Below are 21,713 nucleotides of genomic sequence, written 5' to 3' on the forward strand. Positions count from 1 at the left end.
ACAACCCTACCTCCCTCTCTGGAGCAGCTGTGTGGCATGGAGCTGGGAACTCCAGCTCATGCTCACTCTCCTGAGTTTTCATCTCTGCACCATGCAGAGCTGCTCCAAAGGGGAGGGAGGGGGCTGGGAAGCAAGGCAACTCAAGCAAGGCAGCCGCTGGTGAGGCTTATGCCCCTCTGCTTGGCAGGGGGCTGGCCAGAAACTGTCCTGCAAATGGGACAGCAGCTGGCAAGCAGTCCCCTTCTGAGTGTGGGGGTGTGGGTCTCACCAGTAGCTGCTCCACTTGTGGGACAATTCCTGCTAGGTTGTGGGTGCTACTTGACAGGAGGCTCACTGGCAGCTGTCCCTCACCCAGGACAGCTCCTGGTTCACTGGCAGCTGTGTGTCCTGATGTGCACAGGGCCAGGAGAGCTCTGCCCGGGAGCCAGGATGGGGGGAAGAGAGCTTCCCAGTTCTAGCACTGATCAGTTCCCAGCTTCTTAAAGGGGGAGCCAGGAGCTGAGCATCACCAGGACTGAGGCCAGAGAGCCCCACATTTCCTGTAGCCCCCTCCTGCCTAGGCTGATCAGGAGGAAATTAGCTCCAAGTCAATGTGTATAAGTGTGGTACTGCACAGTAACTACTGCACAGTTAATCTAGTGCAGTAGCTAACTGCACAGTAGCCTAAATTACTGTGCAGTGAATGTCCTGCACATGTAGACTGATGCTTTACTGCACAGTAGGTTAGTCTACTATGAAGTAAAGTGTCTTGTGTAGACACGCCCATAGAGAATGTGCGGTAACCACTGGGATATGGTATAGTAGGGAAACCACCTCTCCCCATCCCTCTGTCAATATCAGTTCTTTATCAGCTTTGCTTTTTTCTTTCAAGTGCTCAATACAAAATGGAGCACAGCATAAAACTAAACATCAAAGGCATAAGAAGTGTAGCAAGCTCACTGAGGGTATGCCAACTATAGTATACAAGGGGAGGGTGGGTGGTGTAGAGAAGTGGAAGGGATGTCATACCTGCCTGGGCTACTGCTGCCATAGCTGCTGCTGTAGCAGCCGCAGAACCAGTGGCAGCAGCACCATGGCTGGGCTCCCTGGGAGTTGTGCCTGATGCCCTACTATTTGCTCCCCTCTGTCAGATACACATATGCTGGGTGCAGGGCTGTGCCTGCTCTGGCAAAGGCTTGAGGGAGAAGCAGCACAATTCTGTTTGCCCCCCTCACTCCCCAAACCCTAGATACACACCTTGGTGTGGTGCTTCACTCCTTGGCTCTTCTGGCTGGGCAAGGACAGAGCAGATTTACCCCTGCTATGGCAAAGACTCCAGGTGGGAGGAGTCTGGCTTCCCCTCATAGGTGGCAACTGGTGCTGGTACCTAGCTCACCCCAGCCTAGTTATGCTAAACATAGGAACAAGGGACTGGAGGGAACCTCCTGGACCACTGAACCTTGTCCCTTCTGTTCAGTTCAAGACCTCATACACAACTGGCTGAATGCTAGAAACATGAAGAGCACTGTATAACATGCCATAGCTAAACGCAGGGGAAATGAGGGCACTGTGAATGTCCTGCCACTATGATAACAAGCTGGTTAACATATACTCAGAAAATCCTAGGAAATGGTCCATGCCTATGTAACAGAGAATTAATGCCCCCCTCCACACTAGATCCTTGCCAATGAACCAAGTGAAAATTTTCTTCTAGTCCCCAACTTTGGTGATTAATATGACTGAGGAAAACAAGACTCCAGCCAGCAACCTCTGAGTTTTCTAAGTACTGGCAGGAACATCTAAACACACCAGCCAAAAATTTCCAGCCTTAGTGGTGGCTGACATCCCAATGCTTCAGAGAAAGGAAAAAAAGAAAAGAAGGAAAAAGAATTAAAAACAGAAGCCGGTAGTACTTAGGAGAGGAAAATATATTCCCTACAGATGATCAACAAAATCCCTGCAGCACAGGATTGCCAGACACCGACCACACTACAAAGGAGTTGCCCAATGTTGGAAATAAATAACAAGTAAACAAATAAGCAATTATTTTTAGTTTTTATTTTTGTTTCAGTGGAGAAAAAGTGACCATTTTTAAGTTTGATTTATTCTGAACTAAATTTTTCCTCAAGTTTTTGGTTTGGCAATTACACCAACAAATCAGTTGTTCTCAACAATTCTACCAGAATCCTAACTCAGTGAATCCAAACTTCTAGAATATTTTAAAGATTTGTAAATATTGAATGCAAGGCAAGAACAGGTGAGGTTAGCCCCAGAAGGCATAGGTACTTCAGAATCTGGAGGTCTGGCTGACTGATATGTCCAGGCTTTTGAGATCATACCTATTTAAATCAGAATCCTAAATGAGGGATATATCTGAAGTACAGCCACACAATTTACTACCAGTCATCCCAGACTAGCAAGAAGCTTTGTCATAAGAGCTTCTCCAAGAGTTTCTCCAAGAGACGATCTGGTGTCCCATAATCGTCTCTTGGAGAAACTGGCCAATTGTCGCCTTGGGTCCTCCACGATCCACTGGCTGGAAAATTGGCTCCGGGGTCGGACCCAGAGGGTAGTAATTGATGGAAGTCACTCATCGTGGTGTCCTGTGACCAGTGGGGTCCCCCAGGGCTCTGTCCTTGGACCCATACTGTTCAACATCTTCATTAATGATGTGGACACTGGAATCAGAAGCGGACTGACCAAGTTCACCGATGACACCAAACTTTGGGGCAAAGCATCCACACCAGAAGACAGGCAGATGATCCAGGCTGACGTGGACAGGCTCAGCAAGTGGGCGGATGAGAATCTGATGGTGTTCAACGCCGATAAATGCAAGGTTCTCCACCTTGGGAAAAAAAACCCACAGCATCCTTATAGGCTCGGCAGTGCTATGTTGGTTAGCACTATGGAAGAAAGAGACTTGGGGGTCATCACTGACCACAAGATGAACATGAGCCTGCAATGTGATGCTGCGGCTAGTAAAGCAACCAAAACGCTGGCTTGCATCCGTAGATGCTTCTCAAGCAAATCCCGGGACGTCATTCTCCCCCTGTACTCGGCCTTAGTGAGGCCGCAGCTGGAGTACTGCGTCGTTTTGGGCTCCACAATTCAAAAAGGATGTGGAGAAGCTTGAGAGAGTCCAGAGAAGAGCCACGCGCATGATCAGAGGTCAGGGAAGCAGACCCTACGATGACAGGTTGAGAGCCCTGGGGCTCTTTAGCCTGGAAAAGCACAGGCTCAGGGGTGATCTGATGGCCACCTACAAGTTTATCAGGGGTGACCACCAGTATCTGGGGGAACGTTTGTTCACCAGAGCGCCCCAAGGGATGACGAGGTCGAACGGTCACAAACTACTACAAGATCGTTTCAGGCTGGACATAAGGAAGAATTTCTTTACTGTCCGAGCCCCCAAGGTCTGGAACAGCCTGCCACTGGAGGTTGTTCAAGCGCCTTCATTGAACACCTTCAAGATGAAACTGGATGCTTATCTTGCTGGGATCCTATGACCCCAGCTGACTTCCTGCCCTTTGGGCGGGGGGCTGGACTCGATGATCTTCCGAGGTCCCTTCCAGCCCTAATGTCTATGAAATCTATGAAAGCTATTATCAATAATTTTGTTTTATTAGGGAAGACGAAGGAGTTCTAGTCATCGATCAGCATCCTGATGTATGTAGCACTGCACAAAAACAGAACATTTGAATAATATATACATTTGAAATAGAGACATTCTATGTTGTCACATTATATAAAAAGGATATAAAAAGACAGTAGCTGTAGTGCTTTTTCTTTTAAGAAATTCTATTATGATCCTCAAGAAATTTATTTTTGCTCATGATATAAGGAAGGCCTGCTGTGAAAGTGTCCAATAAGTTGGGGGCAATAAAATGTACTGCAGGTGATTATACTTATGCATTATACTCAGAGAAGCAAAATACCCCCAAATTTATGACCACGCTTAGCTAAGTCAACAATGTTTTGAATCACATTTTTTAATGTTATCAGCTTTTATTACTTCATTCGAACATTTAGCCCTGCATCAATAAAATCTATTAAGGACTTTTTGCAAAGCGTTGCCGCTCTTTCTATGTGATCAGACACATCGTGGACAGGTGGATTTTGTTTGCTTTGGCAAATATTCAGGGTGTCAGGAAGAAATATTGACATGTGAAGAGCAAACTATTCCATCTCAGGAAAGGTTGTAGTAAATTTTCCTCACTTTTTGGTTCATTAGAACACCATCTGGAGCAGCTTTTAGAAAATGGGCAGAGTAACATAGATGCAGACTACCTAATTTTTCATATTTTCATTTGACCTTTTTCCCTCAGTTCCAGTACAGAGTATACAAATGCAAGCTCTCTCAGAAAATCAGTCATCCTTCCTCCTCAAAGGAAGCAGTGTTATTATTGGTTTATTTTTGCCAAAGACCAACATAACTTGTTGCTTCTCCTAGAAAGAAAACAAAGTATAAATATTTGAATGACTTTAGTGGAAATTTTTCTGCATTTTTTCCAGGTAGTTAAACCTCCTTGATTCTCTGGAGTCCACTCTAGGTCCTATAACAATGGTCATGGAGAGGTGTTACATTTGTGCTGGAAAAATGCCTTTTTGGGGGTGCAAAAACCAAATGTATGGGCAATTTGTGGAGGAAAACATGTGGTGTTTCTTCCACAAATGTTTAGCTGTTTCAAACAGCAACTTTGCTGTCTTCTAATGCCCTATATAATGCCTGTTTAGTGACATATAGCAAGACGAGGGCCCCTAGGTTCTCAAATATCCCACAGTGGAGGAGGGATATTTATCCATAGGGGAGAAGGCACAAGGAGCAGCCGCCTAGTGCCCTCTGTTTGGAAAGATGAGCTTTGAGGCATCTGCGTAGCTCTCCATCCAGGAGGCTGGAACTCCTGTATGCCCCTATTCTTGACCTAGTTCCTTAGTCATAAGAGTTTCCTAGAACTTTTTACTGATGGACCTGAACACTTGTCCAGATCCAAGTTAAAGTGGTCTGAATGTTGGTCAGTAGCCTCTGTTATAAGTTCAGATCTTCTCTGCCCCTTAACATACCCTAAACAACCCAGGAGTGAACTCATTTATAGTGCTTCTAGAAGTCCTGTCATTACCCTTTCAACTACAGGAAAGTGTCATTGAAGAGCCAAGGTCAGACTTCCTTCCCAGAAACCACAGGATATATCATCCTCTGAATATGCTTTTACCCACCTTGTTCCATGGAGCTTGGGCTTCTACAACTCCTGATGGACAAGTCTTGAGAGTTCTTTTCTAATACTTTCAGCAAGATCCCTTCACACCACCCCCCTCCCCAAACCACCTCTAGCCAGCAAGCCCTAATCTTTTCTTCTTCTGGTCCTCATTCCATCCCCTCTCACCCTTGTGCTGCCTTTTGAGCAAATACGTGAGGATGACACTTAATAACCAAATAGGACTTTTCAGAAATATCAAATGTTAACCCCTTTTCTATGTCTAATGACAGTTTTGTCCTTGACACCATAAAATAATATCACATAAAATACTTACACCAGTCCCCTGAATACCATATGTTCTAAATAACTGGGAAATATTGGATTGCACTGCTGTCTTACCACCACCTTTTTCCATTCTGCGCCTCGAGACAGGGGGTGCAGGAACCAACCAGTCATGTGCACAGAATTATTCTAATATAATAAAAGCCTTACCACTTCCAGCGGCGTGTCTGTCTGTCTGTAACGCGCCAGACCAACTGCAGGTATGCGCTCGGAGCCTTACAGATGGAGAGACAAACAGGCGGAGGCAGAGGCAGGGGTGGACATGGGTGAGGCCAGGCTGTGCTCCCTGCTGTGGGGTGGGGGGAGGACCACCTGTGCAACAGGCATGGCTTGCACGCCCCCCCATGCACCATGCCCCAGGGCTGCTCCCCACGCTACGCTCTGCAGCTGTGTGCCACCCCCCCTGCATGTACCCTGCACCACACCCCGGGGCCACTTCCCCTGCCACGCAGCTGTTGGGTACTCCCCGTGCCATGGCTGCTTTGTGTGCCACACCCTGTGGTTACGTGTTACCCCACTCCTGCGCAGCCATTAGTCATGCTCCCTTGCATACAGAGTAGTGGGAAGGGGGAGTGGAGAAGGGCTGGACCCAGAGGAAGCAGGACATGACCCAGAGAGGCAGTGGGAGGACAGGGGGAGCAGGGCAAGACCTGAAGCAGCAATGGGGGTGGGGGGAAGCAAGGCAAATCCCAGAGCAGCAGCGGTGGAGGGGAGCGGGGCAGGATCCAGAGTGGCAGCAGGAGTGGTGGGGAGCAAGGCTAGACCCGGAGCAGTGGCAGGAGGGCACAAGGCCAGATGCTAGTTTCCATCCCCGCACCTCCCATCATTCATGATGGGCATTTTGCTAGTCTCATAATACGTAGCCCTTTGGCAGAAGAGGCACAATAGGGTTTGTGCTCAGTTAGTACTGGCTGACCAGTGATGACAAAATGGAACAGGACAGAAAATCTGCTCCTGAATGAAATAAATGTTTATTTAAGAGTTAATTAATTCCCAGAAGACCCGGTTTCATTAACCCTCACTCAGATGTTTTAATAAGCAAATTCTGATTCTTATAGCATGGATATTTTAGGAAAGTTTACCCTGATATGAGAAAGATAAACCTACTAATTATCGAACAAATGTCAATAAGTCTTTTCAGTTCTGGCTTGCTTAATTTATTCTCGTTTATCCCCAGTCACATTTTTTTTCATTGTGTGTTCATGTGCTTTTGGTACAATGTAAGAACACTGCCAGCAGTCTCAAGCATGCATTTTGTATATAGGATAATAGAAATAAATGCTCACAAATAAGAATTTTTTTTTAATTGAACTACTTTCTTCTCTGGGATAGCAATCAAAACATTTCTACCATTTTCTTAAGGACAGGATGCATTAGGAAAAAAGTTTCATTTGATGATGGCAGTGGTGTCAAATCTCAGTAATGACATTATGGGGAGTTCCGTAGTGGGTGTGGTGGATCCTTTTCATAATACCTCCCAAACAGTGTCACAGTTAGGATTAGCTTAGCTGGGCCATTATTATTTTTCAAACATCCATCATTTAATACCTAGTTAAAAAGAAAATGATCCAAATACACTTTTAATGGAGCAGTAATATTACATGACATATAAAAGAGGCACAGTTATAAATTAAATATTAAATATTTTGATGCAGCTATTTCTCTTAAGGTAGTCATGGAAAAACGACACACAAGTCAAATCCCTCTTGTTCACTTATGATTTTAACTTGTCAGGATACCTCTGTCGTTGAATCACTGAATGGGTTCAAAATATCTGGGGTTTGATTTCCACCTCTGTTATAGCCTTCCTATACGTTTATGAGCCAGGTCTCTAGAATCTCTTCTCCAGTTCCACAGGAAAGGGAAATGAGTTCCTTTTCAGTTTTCTTGGGGTGCTTTCATTGCATGGTGAATTGAGCTGTATAAATGCCTAGATGAATAGACTGCTACACTGGCAATATTTTAGAAGGCTCCATTCAAAGTTCTGAGGACAGATTAGCAAAAAGATCCACGATCTCTAAAGGATCTCAATCATAATTTTCAAAACATTCCACTATACTAAGTAATAAAATCTCACTAGGTCCTGAAGCTTCTGAAACTTGTTTGTTGTACAGACTGGAATGGTAATAGCACAATAGCTGCAGCTCATAAACCTCATTAAGTGAGGAGTCACATATCTATGATTGTTACTTTGACCTTGAAAATACTGGGAGAACTTTTTTAGTCCTTGATACAGTATATTTTTATTTAAAGGCAAACATTGTGTTCCAGCACTAAACAGATGAGAAAATACAGTCAGCTCTTGCACTGACCAAGATATTCCTTATAGAACTAAATTTTCAATAACAACTAGGGTTTGTAGATGTCTGTTTTTCAGAAACTCAGTTTGAGACACTGCTTCTTAAAATCCAGCCCCTCTTAAAATGTTTTTCTGATAGGGGACATGAAAGCTGAGGAAAATAAAATCATTTTAAAACTTAGGCTATACTAACCAGAAAAAAGAGAAAGAATAGTGCAATGATCACCTTTGGAGAACAACAAAAATGATCAGAGGCCTAGGAAACATGACTTATAGGGAAAGGCTGAAAGGTGTCTCAACCTTTCCCCATAAATCATGTTTCTGTGGCTGTTGGGGACAGGACTAGGAGCAATGGCCTCAAACTTTAAGGGAAATTGAGGTTAGAATTTAGGAAAACTTTTCTATGAGGGTGGTCAAGAATTGGAACAGACTACTTAGAAAAGTTGTGGAATCTCCATGCCTAGACATTTTCAACAGTGGGAGAGAGAGATACTTGGGAAAGACGGTTTAATCAGAGATGATCCTGTCTTGAACAGGGTGGCTAGATGACCTCTTGAGGCCCCTTTCAGCCAAACTTTCCTATGGTCAGTGCTGACAGTATCTCAGTCAACAGGAGTGCTTCATCTTAACAACATTGTTTGGGGAGTTTTGGGGTTTTTTTTCTGTTTTGTTTTATACTATGGCTTTATATCTGATGGGGAGCATCCACCCAGCAACTAATCATGCACAGTAGGCTTCACTGTGTGCAGGAAGATAGGTGGCTCCATACATGTGTATGGGTGAGCATAGTTCATAAAATTGTAGCCAGACAAAAATCCACTTGTGGATATTCAATGTCAGAGGAAAAGCATGTCTGTATTCATGTGGATATGAGTCTAAACTGGGTGTCAATGCCAAAATACAATCAGAGAGCTGGATAACTGTTGTTTGGGCAAGTTAAGTGAAATAGGATTTGGCTTACATGCATACTTCGCTGCTTTCCTAAGACAGGGTCTGTAGTTCAAAGTTGGACTTGGCTTTTCTTTAACTTCATTCAATATCAATTTCCATTCCCATGCCAGGGTACAGATAAGTTAGCTCAAAGCAGCTCAAGAATATCTCCCTACCTGAAATTCTCCTGGTGCTAGTCGAACCCCGCTGAGCAAGACTTCTGGAAACACGTACTTAGTCCCAAATGTCCCACTGAGGGAGAATGCCTCAAACCTGGTCTGGGTAGTTGTTACTGGCTGTCCACAAGTTTTTAAATCCATTGTTTTACACTTCAGGAGTGTGCATATCTGTGGGAAAGAGAACAGAACTCTTACAGAACCTGGAGTGAACAAAAGCCAGGGATTTACTTCCAAGAAAAGCTTTCTTTGCATGGGTGTGTCCTGGAGGAGGAGCTAGAAGGGTGGAGGCGGTGCAACCACACATCTCTGAGCTCATTGGTTTCTGAGTTAGCTTGCTTCTTAGCCTGGCTTCAGTCAGGGCTGTTGCCGAAAAGCTGATTCTAGAACCCAAGGGGTGGCCACTGCTTTCTCCCTCCTTTTCCTCTGCTGCAAAATTTGGTGGCAGGGAAGCAGGTCAGGGTTGAATGCCAATGGCAGCTTTTCCCCCCTAGGCTCTGGAACTGCACTGAAACAGCAGCTCCATCAGGAGTTGTGCAGACAAGCCAGTGAGCTCAGAGACTTCACTGTACATGTATTACACAAGCAAAGGGCATAAGTAGGCCAAGAGGGAGCTATCAGGCCTGAGGGCAGGATTTAGATTAGTGGGTCCAGGAGACATCCAGTGTGGGAATAATTCAGATTAAGTCTCACTCTAAGGCCCATGAGCAGCCTCCCTTACCCAGCTTTCAATAAGAACAAGGTGAGGCAGGAAAGCAATTGAGGGAAAGTGATATGAGAGTCAGAGCCAGGCAGGAGCCACACAGCTACCAGGGGACATCACAGCCACCCCTGTGGCCACAAGCCTCTTACACAGCCATAGAGGCAAATTACCTGCCAGTAATATTTTATAACAGAGCCATGAAGTCCATCAAATGCACCCAGTACATAAACTTCATCTTCTCTCTTCTCTACCATTCTATAGATCAAATGACAGCAAAGGTCTTTCTGGCAAACTGTATGATTTCCTGCTATAGTAATGAGTTCAGTGAAGGTGAAGTTATCGCTGCGAACAGCTCCCATAAAAGTATTTTTATCTACATGGAATTGTTTGATGCTTGTAGCATATGAGCTCCAATTGACAGCAGCAGGATAGGTGGGAGAAAGATGAGGGTGTGAGCTCAATTGTGTAGTTAGGAGATGACCGTTCTCTGTTTCCATGTCATAATGATATGCTCTGGGCCCATCTGGTGCATAGATACCACTGCCTGTGAATGACAAATAGGATGCCTTTCAACCAGCTGAGTGGTCATATCGTATCTGTGAGAGAGATGGATTACAACTATTACAACTATACAACCATTACAACTATAAAAGCATTTCATTGTTTGGAGTAAAAGCAAATTAAATCCATAAATTAAAAACAATCAGCTTTTTAGCAAAACTAGAAAGGACTTTGCCAAAGAGAACATAGGAGAAAAACATATACCTTTGAAGAGAAATATAGAACCCCTGATCTGATTAGGTAAGATTGTCCTTGTTTGGAATTAATATCTATTTCAGAACAGAATTAGAGATTAAAGATAAATCATCATGCCCCCCCCCCCCCCCCAAATTGCAAATTACCTGTCATAGCCATAAGGGTATTGTGTGTGTTAGATGCTAGAAGGTTGACACCAATCCCCATAGCCCAAGCTGAGTGGATTTCAATAGCAGACAAAAATGGCAGAACATTCATCCAAGCTGTTGGAAACAACACAGTATCTACATGTAATTTTTTCACTAGGACAACAGCTGGGTCATGGAAAAGGATGTCGAAGCAAGTGAAAATGCCAAAGTTTCCAAAAGATGTGTTGAAGGTGACCATTTCTGGCTCTTTAGGGTAATCAAACTGTGTTTCTGACCTAAATAGATTATACTGGTAAAAAAAAAAAAAAAAAAAATATATAAATTAAGATATGTCAATGATTGCTTACAGCAAATTTATAAAACTGTGAAAAAATCATCCCTGAACTATAAGCTATTGAACTGCTGGCTTATGCCAATAAAACGTGACTAAGTACATTAGTCAGTGGCAACATGTAGGGGGTGCACAGGGGTGCATGTTCACACCCTGAGAGCGCTGGTGCACGCCCTGACAGGCCACGCTCCCTGCTTAGGCAACAGGCGGTGGGTGGGGCAGGTGGGAGTGCCGGTGCCCCCCCCGCCCAAGAGTGCCAGCCGGGGAAAGGGAGCTTGCAGCCACTTCCAGGAGTGCTGTGGCCACTTCCTGTCTGTTGAGATTGGCCACGTCCCCCCAATTGGAGAGACTGGCTGCAGAGAGATTGGCCACAGTGGAACCCCCACCCCTGGTCAGAGAGATTGGCTGCAGGGGGACCCCCCCTGGTCACTGACTGGTTGTGGGGGGGCACATGCCCCCCCTGACTAAGGTGGCACCAGTTGCTCGTGATACTAGTTATACATTCACGGCATTAGAGATATTTGACAGATTGAAGAAGAGCTGAGAAAGAGGTCTAATTTAATTTCCAGTTTTACAAGGGTTCTTCTCATTTTCTGAGCACAGGTACAGGTCTTGAAAATTACACAAGTATTATTAATACATAATTGTATTGAGATAGCAGTCCAAGACATGGAAAGAGACCTTGTTCTGCTCTATGCAAGTCTCAGAATGTTCCTTGCCTCAGAACTGACTAAGTAAGAGGCTCATTCCCAAATTTAGCTAATAAGATTTTTTTTTAAAGGAAGTGTGAGCCATCACCAAGAAACAGCCAAAATGATGAGGGAGCTTGTAATGAGAGTGAACTCTAGGTCTAGGTATCCAAGAAAAGCAAATTCAAGAGTTGAGAACCCTCCACTAGTATCTTTCTCCCTGTTCAATCCCTCGGACCAGTCACCCAACAACATCATGATGAAAAGGAATCAGTTAATTACCTGCTAAAATAGAAATGGTAATAAAAGCATTCATTACCTTGTGATAACGTGCCACCAACTTCCCTTGTGAATCAAAGACAACATTAGTATTGTACTGATAATGACCGTCTCTGGGGCACTTGGGATCACTGCAATTACAGGGTTTCTTGTCCCCCATATTTGCCACTACATAGATGGAGTTGTTCCTTGCCAAACAGCTGAGTCTTTCTTGTACTGGTGCAGGAGCAAATCTAGTTTGTAAGTGGTGAAAGGAAAACCAACAGGATCAAAACAAATTAAGAATATGAATGAGGATGAAATAGACTTGACATTATTATTTCAATGGATGAAAACCCCCCAAGTGATACAAACAGGATTGATCAAATGGAACTTAATGATAATAATTAAGGGGTGTACAGATGGTATTTCTTTCACCAATTAAAGCACTTTATTGCTATGCCTTAACAGAAGTGCACAGCTTTACAGCACTTTAGAAATGGTTACAGCTTTTTAAATTAATCCCTGTTAAATGAGATATTAAATTTGAAACTCTGTATTTTGCAGCAGTTTAGCAACCTACAGCACTTCAAATAACTTCTGTATGCTGGTCAAATTTCTGGTGATTCCACCAGTATCCCATGGGCTTTGCAAGCTGCTGCCTCGCCGCTTGGCAGATGTGGTGCCTGTTCCCAGTGCAATGTTTAAGAGTGCTGTAACTTTATACTGCTATAAAAAGTGCTCTAAATTACAGTGCTGTAAAACATGCATGGAGCACTTCTGTACACACCTTAACTTCCCAAAGACTCACTTGGCTGATTTAAGCCTCGTGTCTGCTTTGCCCTTACTATAATATAAAACCCTTACTCTCTCTAGTTTGAAAAAAGACTTCTAATTGTTCATATTTTAAATAGTTTTTCCCCAACTCTTAGAAATATTAAGCGGGTTCATTTTTCAGATGCAAAGGGGGATACCAAATTCTTCACGTAGGCTAAAAAGGACAGAATTTCAGAAGAGCAGACAGAGAATCAAATAACCACATTCCCTCCCCCAGTACTAACATACAATAGAACTACAGTGGCACAAGAACAATTCTTGTCTCTTTCTACTGGCCTTGACTCTTGTCCATCACAAATTGGATTCCCCAGTGAGCCACTAGGCTGCTGGTAATTTGGCAAATAACAGCTTAATTTGTGTTGCTGTGTGAGATAGCAGCAGAATCTCTGTGCATGTTCAGTTATCTTGCAGACCCCTATATCTGAGTTAAGCAGAACCTTTTAAAAAAAGAGAGAAGCACAATTTCTCCCTAAATTAAATAAATGTATGTCTGCCTAGGAGAGATCTGGAAGGAAGAAAGGAAGTTTATTAATGTGGCCAGAGCTGACTAATAATATAGACATGTAATAGCATAATAAAAGTTAAAATATTTTCTGAAAGGTCAAATTTTAGTCCATTTTCAAATAATCTTACATCCATGTGGTTCTATCACCTGCTGTTCAAAGCAGCCATATTACTAACAGATAAACTTGACAAGGGCAGCATTAGCAGTTTGAAGCAAGAGGTCACACAATTTACACCCTTCAGAACTGTGGAATTCATGCTTCAGACAATACCAGAATAGAAGAAAAGTACAATAGTCCTAGTGATGGAAACAAAAGTCAAAGCATATCATCAGGGTGCCACCTGCTGGTAAACCATTTAAAACCTCTCCTTATAACAACAAAAATCATAGTCCAGATGAAGGCTGAAAATAGCAATTCTTTGAAATCAAATGTGTTTAAGTGAAAGCCTCCCATGTAGGGGAGGATCAGCCTTTAGCTTATGTCACACAGTATCTTCACATAACACAATTGAGGCAATAAGGTAAATGGGGAAAAAAGAAAAAATTAGAAAGCAAAAAAACAGAACGTGGCAAATCAAGCCTGAAGCTTCTCCACTCTGTTCCTTGGGTACAAGTTAAGAGTCAGGTTATCTCAAGACCTTTCGGCAGCCAGTGTTTCATATTATTGCCTTACTAAGGAGTTTGGTGCATCTGATTTATAAAGCAATTATTTTTACCTGGATTTCCCTTTTAGTTGGTGTGGAGATGGGATATATTTGGGCTATTTAATAGCTGTATATAAAAATTATAGGGCTGAATGCAGAAAGACCTGGGAAGTATTTTGCTTTTGTTACTAGACCATTTCTGTCAAGATCATTGCAGCATGTTAAAGCTGTGGACACAATGTAAATCATACCTTTGGGGATCGGTACATGGAATCCAGTTCACCTGTGGATCTGGGATATCTTCCAGGTAAGGGTAAAGGGCTTCCCTTGTGAAGTTCCAGCCATAAACACTGTCTTCTGGAGTCACGATGATGTGTGCCCCCTGGCAAAACAGGCTAAATTAAACACTTGCTATCGCTGTCAAGAAAATAACCCAGGGAGTCAATAGGCAATACCTGCTGGGCAGCTTCTTTGATGGCTACTTCCAAAACATCTATATTTCTGTTCATCAGTACCAAAGCTTCATCAAGAGACACAGGCTTGTCAGTGACATCTGGCAGAATAACAGCATGCTCATACACTGCTGCAGTGTATGTGTCCGATGCAAACACCTGAAGAACTGAGAGTGTAGAAATCATAGCATATAGATATGGCTGGAGGGACATCATAGCTGAAGCTGGAAAGTCATTGAAAAACTGAGAGCTGGAATCTAGAGAGTTCAGGTGCTGAAGTTATTATTGGTTTACTTTGAAAGCCACTGTCTATCAAAATGACTTGCATCATCATCATGTGAAAACCCAGCGTTACTCAACAAGATTACAACACAATACTGTGAGGTGAGACTATAACATTACATAACTAGAGTGCCACAGCCCAAAAGTATAACAAGGAATTTACAAGACAAAAATAAACCTAAGGTAGCAAGTACTTCAATTTAATCAGAGCTAGAAACCCAGCAACATAACAGAAATAGCAAACCAGGTATCCTCCCAAGCTGGGTTAACAACCATTATATTTGGTTTCAGTCAACAACTAATAACTAGCTGTGTTCATTTTTATCATTGCATGTTTGTATGAAATATAGTTTTCAATATAAAATTTGCGTTGTAGTGATTGAGGGAAACCTAATCAACAAATTGTCTTTTTGTTAATGCTGTGGTGTGAGACGTTGGGCACAGATAGAAGTGACAATTTTTGCCTGATCTGGCCCCAGAAAGCGGTCTATAGTAGTGACCAAACACAAGCGCATGGCTGCAGACCAATTACAAAATGACCAATCAGGTGAAAATGAGGAAACCCGTTGTATGATGGTTCAGATGAAGATGTTTCAAAACAGAGTAACTTGTGTCTGCCCTGCCTCCCAGCCTGTTGCTGTTTTCGGAATGGAAAGGAGGAAAGGGAGTGGAGGGATTTCAGTCTGGGGTTTTTTATCCCCTCCTGGAGGGTGAGGTGGGAGTACTGGAGGCCCCTGGGGTGGGGGGCTTCCACAGCACTTCACAGCACAGACTAGGAGAGAGGAGGGGCCATTGCCTGGGGAAACTGGCTGCAGGCTAGCAGCCAGCAGTTAGATTCCCCTCCCCACTGGAAACAACAATGAACTTCTGTTTGATCCAGGGGATCCTTGTAACTTAGAATGCTTCCTACAAATTGTTCTCAGTTACAGCAGGGAACTGCACTTGTGTCTGTGCCCAAGGCATTGCCACTTAATGATAGCTGAGTCCATAACTATGGGAACTTAATTAGCATATGTATTAAGTGGTTTGGAAACTCTGGGAGGAGATCCTCAGCTGAACATGAACAAAATTTCAGGGAAGTGAATGCAGAAAGGAGGAAGAGATAAATAAACCATGGAATTTGGGTGGGAGTCTCTGGGAGGATCAGACACACCTAGATTTTTAGGATGAAAGGAGGTGAGGGAACCCAGCAGAGAGGCTAAAAATATCACCCCAGAAATGACTGGGGCTGATAGCCATTTGAAGCGAAGAGACCATCTGGAGGCAGCTCTAAGTTGGAAGAGAGCAGAAAAGGAGTTTTGTTGAATTGCTGTATACTTATTTCTAAACCGAACAACTCTTTTTTCAGTTTTATGCAGTGAGACTATTTTGGTTTTTATCTTTAAGTTTGTCCTCTGATAAGAGTGATTTGGAGGTAGCTGGTAGAAGCAGTCTCTCCATTCCTATGTGAATAGCAGTCCTGTTTTTACAACCTCAGGAAACCCCCAAGAGTTTACAGGGTTCTCATTCCATAAGCTGTAGGGTCTACTCAGGTTGCTGGTGGGACCAAGATTTGCTGGGGGGAAATGAGCCTCTCATAAGATAAACCCAGTGGAGCCCCAAGGATACACAGCAAGATATTGAGGAAAGGGCTTGAATCTCTTTATCACCCCAAGGGAAGTCCAGATATTGTCATAGTTATATGCTGCTATTATTTTCCCCTAAAGAAAAATAAACTCTAAAGTACATGGTCAGAATTACCTTTGTTTTAGATTAGGAGAAAAAAAATCATGAGATGCCTCTCAGAGAAAACATATAACTAGTGAAGCAAATAGACACTGATGGGACTGCAAAGAGTCATGATATAAATCCCCTCTTTGCACTCTTCTGACCCTTCTGCAACTCATTGGACTAATTCTTCATGCACCAGATTAAGGCAGCCCAAAGCTATCCTGGGCTATTAAAGCTACAGCTGAGTCAGTCCTTCTCTCTAAGTTACAGTATATGCATCTGCTCTTATAATGAGGGATTGTGGTTTTCTCTGTTTAAAAATCACAAATTCTCTCATTTAAAAACCCTAAATCCACAATTAAAATGAAATACCGCTATATATATATATCAATTAAACACAATGTTTTATTGATATAGTTACAACTTTAAAGCAATTTGGAAGATTAACAGTGCTTCAATCACTATAATAAAATACATTCAAAGTCCCTATAAATCTTGGTTTTGACTTTGGGTTTTTTATTGTGGAAAATCAGAGCTCCTCCTGGCCCCTTAGCTCACCAGTATGCAGGTCCAGGCCCCTCACTCCTTACCCATAGCCTCACAGCCCTGATGGTGCTCTTCACGCCGCATCCACAGCCCCTCCCCACCTCCCAGCCCTGATGGAGGGCCCCCCCAGCTGCTAGGGCTATGGGGCCAGAGACTTGGGTCCACAGCCCCGTGGCCCCACAGCAGTGCCTGAGCCCTAGCTGCTGCCCATGGGTGGCAGTGGCTGCTGCAGCAGAGTGGAATGTGGAGCCTGGCTCCCCCTTCCCCCTGGCTCCAGGAGGCATGGCTGGAGTGGAGCCCATAGATGGGGGTAGATGCAGGCTGCCCACTGTGGGCTTGGGTTCCCTACCCTGCTGCCTTCCCCCTCCATGGCCCAGTGGGAAGGACCTGGCACAGCTGGATAGAGTGGGGTCAGGTGGGGAAGATCCTTGCCGCTGCAAGCTCCACGCTGCCCTGGTGAAGTGCCCCCTGACTGCCCAGAAGCAGCAAGAGGTCCACTTCTGTGCTGCCACCCCCAGTGCTGCCAGCCCAGCAAGTGGCACCTTCTCAAGGCAGCACAGGGCTCACAGCAGCAACAAGCTTCCCTGCCTGGCCCGGCTCTGCCCGGCCACACCAGGTCCCACCTGCTGTGCCCCAGGGGCAGCAGAGCAAAAAGCCCAAACCTGTAGTAAGCAGCTGTATCCATCCTGTGAACAGATCTGGGGGGCACATGCCCCCCTGCCCTCCTGGGAGTCTGTGCAACAGGGGGGAGCCAGCCCCACCCCCCACCCCATGGATGAGTTGCCTGTGGCCCCATCCCAGTCTCTGCTGGGGCCCTGTGGCCGCACATTTTGGTCCTGGACCCCAAGCTCCACATACTGCCTGGGCTGAGCAGCAGCAGCAGCCTGAGCTCTGCCCAGCTCCAGCCCTGCCCAGCTCCCTCCCTCCCTCCCTCCATTCTTGTGCAGGCCTCAATTTCCCCTCACCCCAGCCTGCCAGACTTACCTGTGGGAGCTGCTTTCCAGGCTGCCTGGTAGCCATGTGCATATACATGCACGTGGCATCCCCTGCCTGACCGCCCTTCTCCTGCTCTCCCCCAGCCCCTTGCAGGCTGGAACTCTGCATGTCTGCAGACAGCCCTTCACAAAAGGGGGAAATCTGAGCGTTTCTCTGTTAAAATAAAAAAATCAATGTTTTTCTCGGTTAAAGGGAAAATCCACATTTCTTTCCGTTTTTCCGTGGGAAATGCAAAACCTGGATCCCTGCTAATAACACACAGAGAGATTAATCCAAAATGCTGCATCTCTACACAGGCAGCAGAGTCCTATTAGAAAGTCTGGGGAAACTGAAATACAAGAGTTACCCTGCTCTCACTATCCCATCTCTGCAGCCTACTGACATTTGTGCAATTGTTCAAGTACAGCCAATGCATCAAGTTACACCTCTACTGTGTTAAAAAGCACAAAGGTGGATGCATGATTCTGTTCCTGTTTGTGACAACCTGTCTCCCTTGTGTTCCATACATTCCAGAACTCCATTTTTTATGTATTTTCTCCTGAAGGAGGCATTAAATAATACCACTGGTTTTAAACATACTTCTCTGCCATCGCCCCATAGGCAGACACGGGAGAGGATTCTCCGGCTCCCTTGAAAGTAGGATGGTGGTGTTGGGTCTGGATTTAGGATCCAGACACCTTGTTTTGGAAGCAGGGAGTGGGGGCCCACCCTCAGACCAGCCATGACCTTTCTATTGATAATAGGCAAATTTACTGATACACAGTGATAACAGAAAAGAAGCAATACAAACAATGAAACAATTTTATATATCTGCCAAATCCTAGGGCTGTCATCAGAGTTAAAGTGCATCTGGTCAGGATGCAGTCTTCACTCTGAGGCACTCTCTTTTGTGTCAGATGTCAGCATACCAGCAACCTGGAGGTGGGATGCCAAGGCCCACTCCCCACTCCAGTGGAGTACATGAGACGGGCTGCTAGTCATATGCCCTCCATGGTGGCCTCAGGGACCCTTCTCTAGGGGTGGGGATGGGGACCCCTCTCAGGGAGGAGAAGGAGGTATGGAAGGGACCAAGGAGGGAGGGAGGAGGGATGGGAGAAAGGGAGGTATTCTTTTGTTACTCTCAAGTTTCTAATTTCATATTCTACTTCCCTTTTGATGACTCCTGATGACTCTTCATCCGCAGCTATCTCTGGTTGGTCCCGCTCTGTGGTTGTCATAGTCCACGTACTGTGTCATCAACAGATTCCAAGCCCCTCTTGTGCACACATATTAACTTTGTCTTTCCGGGCCTTCTCCTAATTTGTTCTGTTCCCCCAAAACCAGGACTCAGCCCCGTCCCTGCCTGCTCTGGTGCCTTGTTAGCTGGTGCCACTTATCTTGTGTTATGGGCAATATGGTACCTAATCCCTTGGTTCCCAGCCTTGTTGGTCTTGTTGTGTTAGACAACCTGTCTGCTTCCAGGGCTATGAGAAACATTATGTGTGAGACCCAAGTTTTTTAGAAATCAGTTAATCCAGGCTGTCCATCTTAAACCACTCTAATGCATATACATATACCTATAAGCCAATTTCCAAAAAAACCCCTTTAAATACCATTTTTAAGCCGACAGGTGGGGGGTGTCAGCTTAAAAAATGAAAGTTCTAGAGGGAGCGATAGCTAGAAGAGGCTTGCTGTGAGGAGACATGGATGGGAGGTCCCTGGTGGAGGGAGCTATCTGTGATTGAGGGGAGGTTGACCCCCGGGGAATTTCCATAGACATTTTATGAGGTCTGGATGGTAGTCCAAACACAGGGTGAAGATTTTATTAGTTTTGTCTGACCATAGTCTGTAGTCAAAACATTTGATCACTTTTTCTTTCCGTGTAATAAACCATTTTCTGTTATTTGACTGAAGTGCCTGTGATAAATTGTGTTTTCTAGACAAATGAGTAACGTGGACATACCCATTTGAGAGAGTGAGGACAAATAAGCTTACACAAACCCAGAATATATCTCTGGGAGCACCTGGGTTTTTGTCACTCTCTCATACAGAGGGCTGGTATGTTAATGCGAGAACTTATAGATTCTTTATCTGTTTGCCTCCTTGACAAAAGTTGTTTCTTGATGACAAACAAGTTTTTTAGTGCCCAGCTTATTAAAAACTATGTTAACTTTTATTAGCTGTTCTAAAGAAATATATATGGAGTACATTTGTAATATATCTGGGGTATCTTTTTCTGATATAAATTGGTCTTGTATATTTGGAATGTATTTGTCTTAAAATGGATACTGCAATAGAGGTCAGAACCAAATTTCTGGGTCCAAATAAATACCAAAAGTTGGGCAAAAAAAATAAGCCCTTGACCAGAAGACTTAAAACTTTCTTCCCATTCTATTGGAGGGAAGGGAAACCACCAACTATGGTCAAATTAATTTCCCTATAATTCTACCATCTAAGTTTTCATTATAATTTATTTTCCTTAAGGCTTAGGGTGCTTTTATATGTGTTCTGGTGGTGGGAGGGGGCAGTGCTTGAATTAGAGCTTCTCCAAGAGCTGCTTTAATTAAAGCACCACAGCATCTCATTTATCAATGTCCCTGTGCTTCAGAATGGTGGGGGGGGGGGCTTGAACTAAAGCTTGCTCAGTGAATTTTAGATAAAGCTCCCCCACCGCTATTTTGAAGTGCAGGGACACTGATACACAAGATGTGGAGGCTGGCTGGAGCATGGTGATTGCTATGCTCCAGCAGACTCGATTAATTGAATCTGCTCCAATGCACTGTAATTACAAGTGAGCAGCTTCCTCACACATGTTATCCTCCCGCTGTACTCGGCCTTGGTTAGGCTGCAGCTGGAGTGCTGCATCCAATTCTAGCCTCTACAATTCAAGAAGGATGTGGAGAAGCTTGAGAGAGTCCAGAGGAGAGCCATGCGCGTGATCAGAGGGCAAGAGAACAGGCCTTATGATGAGAGGCTGTGAGCCATGGGACTCTTCAGCCTGGAGAAGCGTAGGCTCAGGATTGACTTGGTGGCAGCCTATAAGTACATCAGGGGTGTGAATTAGGATCCAGGGGAATGCCTGTTCACCAGAGCACCCCAAGGGATGACAAGGTCCAACGGTCACAAACTCCTGCAAGGCTGTTTTAAGCTGGACATAAGGAAAAACATCTTTATTGTCTGAGCCCCCAAGGCCTGGAATAGACTCCCCCCAGAGGTGATGCAAGCACCTACTTTGGACACTTTCAAGAAACATTTGTATGCCTATCTTGCTGGGATCCTTTGACCCTACCTAACTTTCTGCACCTTGGGCAGGGGACCGGACCCGAGCTGTTAGGAGGTCCCTTCCAGCCCTAATGTCTATGAAATCTATGAAATCTATGTACAGGAACCCTTAGTGTGTATGTGATAATAAGTATCTAGCCTCACTCTATTAAATATGTCCTGGGTATGGAGTCAGCATAAAAGCACAAGACTGGGTATTAAAGACACAAGGCTGCCAATCGGAAGTCCCTATGCTTTGTATAGAAAAATCTGAATGACAACCATGATGGGTTCGGCCATTTTGGTGAAGCAAAACCACCTCCACAGTGTGATGTGGTTGGTCCAATAGTACAGCAGAACTCTGAGCCTCTGAAGAGGCCTAGTAGGATCCACAGCAGCAAGAGAGAGCTGGCTTTCTGGCAAGAACCAACTGAACTGGTTGCAGAAAATGGTGAAGAAATGACTCCGTGTTGGAAGAAATGATTCCATGTTCCATTCCTTTGTACCATCAAGGGTGGCAGCAGCACCACTGATCTGACTTCAAAGCTGAGCTAAATCACTGAGTGACACTGACTTGGCAGAGCAGTCAGTCTATTGGGACTAAATCAGAGGTAGATGATCCTTGGACATTCTGGGCACCTCCAGATGACTGGGAGCATTTCTTTCCCCAGGGACAAGTAGCAGCAGCATACCT

At 44.5% G+C, this 21,713-nt stretch overlaps 1 protein-coding gene across 1 annotated transcript; it reads right to left on the reverse strand.

Annotated features, from left to right (window-relative positions):
* Nucleotides 1-6,465: 6,465 nt before the first annotated feature.
* Nucleotides 6,466-14,560, reverse strand: LOC102560855 (pantetheine hydrolase VNN2). The gene is made up of 7 exons (XM_006270536.4): nucleotides 14,249-14,560; nucleotides 14,045-14,175; nucleotides 11,869-12,061; nucleotides 10,527-10,818; nucleotides 9,795-10,168; nucleotides 8,922-9,092; nucleotides 6,466-7,064 (listed from the first exon to the last, which is right to left on the reverse strand). The coding sequence occupies exons 1-7, from the start codon at nucleotides 14,459-14,461 to the stop codon at nucleotides 6,945-6,947; spliced, it is 1,494 nt and encodes a 497-aa protein (XP_006270598.2). The 5' UTR covers nucleotides 14,462-14,560; the 3' UTR covers nucleotides 6,466-6,944.
* Nucleotides 14,561-21,713: the final 7,153 nt, after the last annotated feature.

Source organism: Alligator mississippiensis, chromosome 1 (genome assembly GCF_030867095.1).
Source record: "Alligator mississippiensis isolate rAllMis1 chromosome 1, rAllMis1, whole genome shotgun sequence".
Lineage (NCBI taxonomy): Eukaryota > Metazoa > Chordata > Crocodylia > Alligatoridae > Alligator > Alligator mississippiensis.